The sequence below is a fragment of the Synchiropus splendidus genome, chromosome 4, assembly GCF_027744825.2.
Source record: "Synchiropus splendidus isolate RoL2022-P1 chromosome 4, RoL_Sspl_1.0, whole genome shotgun sequence".
In the NCBI taxonomy this organism is placed as follows: domain Eukaryota; kingdom Metazoa; phylum Chordata; class Actinopteri; order Syngnathiformes; family Callionymidae; genus Synchiropus; species Synchiropus splendidus.
In genome coordinates, this window is record NC_071337.1 from 13,648,361 (window position 1) to 13,656,477 (window position 8,117).

At 43.6% G+C, this 8,117-nt stretch overlaps 1 protein-coding gene across 1 annotated transcript; it reads left to right on the forward strand.

Moving 5' to 3' along the window:
* Positions 1 to 1,818: 1,818 nt before the first annotated feature.
* Positions 1,819 to 6,860, forward strand: gmpr (guanosine monophosphate reductase). Its single transcript, XM_053862773.1, has 9 exons — positions 1,819 to 2,071; positions 3,397 to 3,516; positions 3,598 to 3,681; positions 3,769 to 3,942; positions 5,131 to 5,212; positions 5,270 to 5,376; positions 5,489 to 5,531; positions 5,599 to 5,758; positions 6,458 to 6,860. Exons 1-9 carry the CDS (start codon positions 1,985 to 1,987, stop codon positions 6,636 to 6,638), a joined length of 1,038 nt encoding a protein of 345 aa, XP_053718748.1. The 5' UTR covers positions 1,819 to 1,984; the 3' UTR covers positions 6,639 to 6,860.
* The last annotated feature ends 1,257 nt before the right edge of the window (positions 6,861 to 8,117 follow it).

The following is an 8,117-nucleotide window of genomic DNA, read 5'->3' on the forward strand; positions in this document are numbered from 1 at the left end:
GCCACACAACACAAGCCTGTCCCAGCCCACAGCAGCGGCTGTTGTCGCTGCACTTTAACCCACTTTTCTATCAAGTGTGCCAACTCACGGAGCCTGGAGACACAAAGTACACCATCTCACATCTAACTGGTTCTTCTCTTATCAGCGGCTCGGTCCTCACAGGCTATTCAGCTCCTCTTATCAGTGCAGAGCGTCTCAGGTGAAAGAGCAGATGGTGTCAGTTGGCAACAGTCAACTACTGGGATCAGGGTCCTGACCAGAGTGACCTGACATCAAATAACATGGAGATTGTTTTGTTGATTCTTCTAGTGTCGTTTCTACTTTGTTGATTGTGCCGTGGCTTTGTGAGTGTCTTCAATGTATAATGTTTGTTTTGGCCCGTGGAGTAAGAATAAAGGTAATCTCATCTAATCTCATCTAAACAGGTGATTGTCAACCATCGGGCCGAGGGCCATGGTTGGGACGTAAGAGCCTCCTAGAGGCCACGAGGGCCGCGAGATGCTCAGTGTTTATGCATTGAATTGCCACATATGGCGGCAGTAGCGTGTCTTGACAGATGCAAATATGTGATAGTTATTCTTGAAAATAAAAGGGGAAAGAAAGTGACGCCACCTTCCAACAGCAAAAACTGTTGAAAGCAGTTTTTTTAATTTTATGGTGATATCACATTTACACTTCATTTTCTATCTTCTACAGATTTTATTTATAAATATAATACATTGGACATTGTTTTATTATATATTTAATCCAGAATTGTATTCATGACATTTTTTTTTCTCAACAGTTTACATCAAGTGTTTTTTGTTTGTTTTTTTTTTTCTTTTTCTTTAAATTTGACGAATATGACTTGCACCTGGTTCTGCTGCTGGTTGGACTTGTCAATGACAAATAAATATCTTTGCGATGATCACATGGTTTCATATCATTTCACAACATTTTGGTTTGTTTACGTGTAAGTCAGTCAAATATAGTTAAAAGTATAAGAGTTATGAATCAGTTGATCTGGAAACGGTGGGACCCGAGATGCAAAAGGGTTAAGAACCTCGGCTCTAAATCAACCTTCGCGGATTTCGGGACTGAACAATGCTGACACCTAGTGGTATGATTTGGTGCTACAATATACACGAAATTCAGCATTGACAATAATTAAGGATATGTTATAGCATTTTTACTCGGGGATTCCAAGTGATTTAAATGTCACGACCATTTTTACAGGTTTTGTTCATTTATCGATTTATTTTGAAACAACGTGTGAATAGGAAAATTAACGTTTACAGGATACACACACACACACACACACACATATATATATATATATATATATATATATATATATATATATATATATATAGAGAGAGAGAGAGAGAGAGAGAGATGTATTTATTCCTGATCTACATTCCTCTGTAGAGCCTCATTGGAGCAACAGTTTAGCAGCATCAGAACATGAGCAACTGACTGAGGTGTCCCAAAGCGGATCTTTTGTTGTTTAAAATATTTGCCAGACACAAACACGGTCTTATGATTTCAAAAGACACAGTGTCCTTGAAGTGCACTTTGGGCTAATGTGAGGCCCTGAGGTGCTTCCTCCCTGTTATTTCACAACAGTGCCCCAAGTGGTGAGCAGGTGAGCAGGGTGGTGCTGCAGTGAGCCACACACTGCACCGTCACACTGTGCGTGTGTGTGTGTGCGTCAGCAGCTGGAGCAGCCGGCGTGGTCACTGCTGCTGCTGCTGCTGCTGCTGCTGCCACTCCACTGAAGGAGAGGTGGGAGAAAGAGACAGGCTGGAGGGAGGGAGACAAGGCCCATATTAAGGCATGGGGGCTGGGGTTGGGCTGGGCCAGGCTCCCCTTTGATATAAATACGCTGGCTGCCTGGAGGTTCGGGTTTGTTGGTTGGGCCTTGAGATCTGGAGCCACCACTGCTGTCTTCTTCAGGAGAGTCTCCTCCAGCTACCCTTCATCCTGGTTCCCCTGGACGTCCAAGATGCCTCGCGTGGACTCAGACCTGAAGCTGGACTTCAAAGACGTCCTCTTCAGACCCAAGAGGAGCAGCCTGAAGAGTCGCTCAGAGGTCAGTACCTTTCACGATGTGACAACTGAAGACCATTCTGTGGCGGCTGTGTACCACCTGCTGAGTCAGCATGTCACACGCTGACTCAGCAGGTGGACTCGCAAATTGTTTGATTCCCCGATGTCTCAACCTGCTCAGAGTGACGGAGACCCGAGGAGGTCAAACCAAAGATGACCTTTGAGGACAGAAGCAACAGCTGGCTACGAAGCAGAAAGACTTCATGAAGAGACTTTCAATTGGCTGCAGTCCTGCTGCTGCTGCTGTGGTCGCACAACCTGTGTATCACTGAACAACAAAACGATGAGCTTTTCTCAATCAGGTCAGATAAAGGCGACAGTCTAGAGTGGGGGACGGCAACATGAGACCAGGGGCGCTTCTCAGAAAACATGTTTAAAAATAGGAGCCCGACTTGCCGTCCAGCCGCAGCACATTCCATACGCAGCAGACGAATCATGATAACGCGAGTTGTAAATGTAAACAAACAGGGACGTGAATGAGACCGACGCGGGTCAACACAGGAGCCTCAGAGAGGCAAGACTTACTGTTGTAGAGACCGTGGACGTCCAGTCGTCCTGTGGCTTTTCACCTGCTCAGAGGGGCAACTGTCCAGGTTGGAGGTGTGTTTTCTCCTCTCAGCAGGAGGCCTCTAAAGTCTCATGGCTCCTCCTTATGAACAAAGGCTCTACTTCGAGTCTCTGACAGACGCGGGAGCTCAGCACTTACACCTGTGCCGTATTATATGCTTTTCACTACAATATAACACCTGCAGCACTACATTTCCCAAGGTTCTGTGCTTTGTTGTAACAACCTCAAACATACAACTCCATATTTTAACAAATGATTCTACGATGCTTTAGAAAGTCAGATCCAACCAAAACTCGGATCATGCCATTCTGTCTGTCGTGTACATCGCTCACGGCCCTCATCCACTGTACTGGTTAGTGGAAACACTTCAGCCAATGGACTGCTACAAGCTAAACAAGGCCTTTTTGCTAATATGACCCTCTGCAGACACCGTAGTTATTGGCAGCAAGTCCTTCATCATTTATTACAGTAGTAAAATTAAAATCATATGTACACAAGAGCAGAATCAAGCTAAATATTCTTCCACTCTGCCTCCATCTTGCTTGTGCTTTATGATATTTCGTTACTTTAATAGGCCGGAAAATACTGCTGAGTCAGCAGACTGCAATTTTTGTGTATTCCTCACCTGCATGCTTCTGTCATTTCAGTTTGGGAACCTCTCCACGTGACGGTTAGAGTTGGTAGCTGTGTTATAGCTCCCGCATCTTTCTCCTCACTAGTCTCTGCTCACCTTCCCCCAGGTGGATCTACAGAGGAACTTCACATTCCGAAACTCCAAGCAGAGCTACACTGGCATCCCCATCATCGCTGCCAACATGGACACCACAGGGACCTTTGAGATGGCACAAGCCCTCTGCAGAGTGAGTGCTGACAGCTCGAAATGAGCCACGTTCATGTCGTACCCCAGCGACCTGACAACCAACCCAGCGTCTTCTCTCCAGCACACACTTTTCACAGCCATTCATAAGCACTACTCCGTAGAAGACTGGAAGAACTTTGCTGCTCACCACCCTGAGTGCATCGAGGTAGCACTTCCCAAATCTCTGTCTCTCTCTCTCATTCAATATTTATGGCTCGGAGAGCGGCCTGACTGCGTGTTGTTGCCTCCGCAGCATTTAGCGGCCAGTTCGGGCAGCGGGAAGGCAGACCTGGAAAAACTCTGCGCCATTCTGGAGGCCGTGCCTGCCATCAAGTACATCTGTCTGGACGTGGCCAACGGCTACTCCGAGTACTTTGTGGAGTTTGTCAAAACGGTGCGAGAGAAGTTCCCAAAACACACCATCATGGTGAGTTGCAGAATCCACAACAATAGCAAACAACTACATGACTGAATTGTTGTGTAACCATTGGAAAGTATAAGACCTTAGAGGCTGTCAGTTAATACTTTACACCTAAAGTGTGTGAGGGGCCCTGAAGCCTGAAGGCAGATGAACAGAAGGAAAATAAGATGAAACCCAACTTAAATTTTATTGCGGACTGAAATATTAAAAATAGGAACATTTTGACATTATATGCACATTACATACTCAAACTATTAACAGACATCAAGTTGAAGTACATGAGGTCCATAAATGATCTGTTAAAGAGGTGAATATCTGGAAAGTATGGGTTAAAAAAATATAGAGGCTCTTCATTTCACAATATTTTTTCACAGTAGTATATATTTATTTTCAGGGAGAAAAAAAAATACTGTTAAAATGAGCTTCATCAATAAGAAAAAAAAAAGTTTCTGATTTTATTATTTTTTGCATAATGATGAACACGTTTGTGTCTCTGAATTTCAGCGCAATACAGTAGTTTGTGTTTAATTTTTTTTTCTTTACTTGCGTATTTAATAATAACACCAACATTATTATTATTATTATTATTATTATTATTGTTATGTCCTCACTTGGGGAGTTAGTCATTTTACTATATTTGCTAAATTTATCATTTCATTCTTCCAATACAGTATTTTGTATTTGGAAAAAAACTTTTCTTTACATGTGTATTTAATAAGAACAACAAAATAAATTAGCTATTTTTATTATTATTATTATTATTATGTCCTCACTTGGGAAGTCAGACATTTTACTGTATTTGCTAAATTCATCATTTCATTCTCTATACTTTTTAAAAAAAATATATATCATGTTTTGCAATCCTATAATATGTTGCGTAACGTAATAACTGTTCCCCTCATATTTCATTTTTAATCAAAAGAATATAGATCTCTGTTGTTTGATTCCACCGTTTTATTTTCTCATCTGCACAAAAAAACTCAACAAGAGATCTCGCTTGATCACATGATCAACCCCAGTTTCTTCAAAAATACTTCCTGTATTACACATACTGTATTACAAGTCGAACCTCTAATATAGTAGTGATTCTTCACTGAGAGGGGTGTTGACCATGTAGACCAGACAAAGGGAGGGTCAGCGAGCCCTGGGGAAGCCCAGGTCTAACAAAGATCTGACATCTGACTTCTCTCTCAGGCAGGTAACGTGGTGACAGGAGAGATGGTGGAGGAGCTCATCCTCTCTGGAGCGGACATCATTAAAGTGGGGATTGGACCCGGTGAGGTGAAGCACGTCACCAAAGGAAGGCAGTGATAGAACGTGTGGCTCCTTGCAGGCTCTGTGTGCACGACAAGGATTAAGACTGGGGTGGGCTACCCTCAACTCAGCGCCGTCATCGAGTGTGCAGACTCCGCCCACGGACTCAAAGGACACATCATCTCAGTGAGTCTTATCCAGCAGCCGTTATAAAGACAGCTGAAGCTCGGCTGGTACCAGGTGACCTGCATGACCTCTCAGTGAGGGGCATTAACATTTCTGTCGTGCTTCTGTCCAGGACGGTGGCTGCAGCTGCCCAGGAGACGTTGCTAAGGCCTTTGGTGAGAGAGATTCGCACCGCTGTCATTTTTGCAGCGCAAATATCGCATCGTTGTCTTTGGCCTGCAGGTGCTGGGGCGGACTTTGTGATGATGGGAGGGATGTTGGCGGGTCACGATCAGTGCACGGGAGAGGTCATTGAAAGGGACGGCAAGAAGTACAAGCTCTTCTACGGCATGAGCTCCGACACGGCCATGAAGAAATACGTGGGAGGAGTTGCCGAGTACAGGTGGGTGAAGTTTTTGATTTGATCTCTAGAAGATGAAAGAGCAAAGGCCCAGGCGAGGAAAAGAGTGAAGACATGGTGGCACTGACTTTTTTCTAGTCTGCGATGCTCATTTTATCAGCATTTTTTTTCTCCCTCAAAATAAATTTTGAAAAAGACGTTGAAATGAAAGGCCTTTACATTTTTTACCCATAGTTTCCAAGATATTCACCTCTTTAAGAGACTATATATGGTCCTCATGTACTTCAACATGAACACGAAAATAGTCCCAGCTACTCAGCGCTAGAGGCATGGTGCACCCTGCGGAGGTCACTAGTCAATCGTAGAGCATAACTGGCAGATAACCACCAAATAGAAGCTTAGTTTCTGAGGCAGAAGATAACAGGAGATGCAGTTGTCGACTGCTCTTGAAGTAAAGAGGTCTTCACATTGACTGATGGATACTTGAGGAACATCATTTAAGGTCAGTAGACGCTGCATTGCAAACTTCAAAAGTGGACTACAGAAGCTCTGATCAACCGGGAAACCGCGAGTAGCTGGCTGTTGCTAAAAGGTTAGTGCTCTCCCCTGATCTGAAGCAAGAAAAAGCTGTATCTTCTGGTGAGGGTTGGGACGATGGCTGGCAGAGTGACAATAGAAATGAAGCAGTTTAAAGGGCAGTAAGACGTTCCTTGGTGCTAACAAGAATGGCGTCTTGAACAGGGCGTCCGAGGGGAGGACAGTGGAGGTTCCTTATAGAGGAGACGTGGAGAACACCATCCGGGACGTCCTGGGGGGCCTCCGCTCCACCTGCACCTACGTGGGCGCTGCCAAGCTGAAAGAGCTGAGCAGGAGGACCACCTTCATCCGGGTCACCCAGCAGTCCAGCCACATGTTCGCCTAGCGGTTCATGTCTAACTGAGCATCTTCTCAGGATCATCAGCTGCCGGTCGCCATGAAAACATCAACACCACCAGTTTAAATGCAAGACACTTCAGTTTCCCCTCAAACTTCGCCTCTTCATGCATGACATGAGACCACATGGAGCCAAAGGTCAAGTGAATTGTTGTGAACATGAATATGCAAATACATGGAAGCTAACTTACCGAGCGTGAAATAAACTGCTTGAAATACTTGTTGATTCTTTGACAACTTACAAACACAGGTATATATACTTGGTTTTCCCTCACACGGAGCTTGAGAAGACTCTTGAGTGTCAGCTCGGGGGTAACGTGAGTCGATACATGAGCCTGTGGATGCGTCCGACTGGTGACCCCCAACACCTCAGAGGAGGGAGAATACAGCCGTACAGATGAGCACATTTAGGCCCATTCAAACGTGGATAGGACTGAATGCAAAGCAACACAAGGTGAGCGCCTTTAGCATCAGTCATGTTTGCAAGGTCAATCATTTTAGTTTATTTTTATACTCCGACATCCGCCACTACCCCAACCATGTCTCAGGACAGGCCATTTAAATATGCTGTGAAAATCAAAATGAACTTCGATTTCTTGAGATTATCTACCTGGAAAACAGCGCACATCTTGAACTCATTGACATTAAACTGGTGTTGCAAGTCAAGTACTCGCCACTTGAGGGAGCCATAGTAGCAACCACCGCATAGTAGAACCGGAGACTGAGATTTCATGGTTTGGGTTTCCATGGAAATCCAGCCTATTTTGCGATGCTGATTTTTGTGTCCATTTCTGAAACAACAGCTCCTTGTGGTTTAACCCCCAAAATGAGACTGGCTTGGTGCTCTAAGGGCAGTGCTTGTGGTCAGCGAGCATTACATGGATACAGGTTTGATTGTAGATAGAGATGAAGAAGGTGTAATAGTCACTGACACAGAAAAGAAGCTGTGAAAAGAAAAGCCAAAAATAGAAAAAAGCATGCCGCATAATTTAAAACATTCTAATAGATAGTAATCAATAAATATGTAAGATAGTAGTGTTTTCATTTTCAGAGGTAAATATCTTTTATTTTATGCAGCTAAAGCGGTGAAAACCATTTGGATATAAATGGTGTGATGTACTTCAGAGGGCAATTGTAAAGGAAAATTTCTTTCAAAGGAACAAAAATAAAATAATAAAAAATACACAAAATTTATTAAAAAAACAAACAAACAGTGAGCTATGTCTTAAATGATGTTAAGTAGACCCAGCACGTTTAAGACAGCGAGTTATTATTCCTAGACAATCTGGGAGTCAGAACCTGAAGCTCAGAAACTGAAGACAAGTGACAGGAGTCTAATGTTAAAATATCAATTATGAGTTTCAGAGAAGGGAATTCAATTCTAAACTCCCATTTCAAATAAATTCAGACCTATATTTACATATCTGTTATTTCATTTTTAAGAGGCCTGCCCTGTCACCTTAACCCT

Bases quoted from the DNA above. Each gene is read 5' to 3' on its own strand.
- gmpr (XM_053862773.1), top strand. From the start codon at position 1,985: ATGCCTCGCGTGGACTCAGACCTGAAGCTGGACTTCAAAGACGTCCTC. The intron at 3,517-3,597 runs GTGAGTGCTGAC...TCTTCTCTCCAG, and splicing joins TGGCACAAGCCCTCTGCAGA to CACACACTTTTCACAGCCAT. The intron at 3,943-5,130 runs GTGAGTTGCAGA...CTTCTCTCTCAG, and splicing joins TCCCAAAACACACCATCATG to GCAGGTAACGTGGTGACAGG.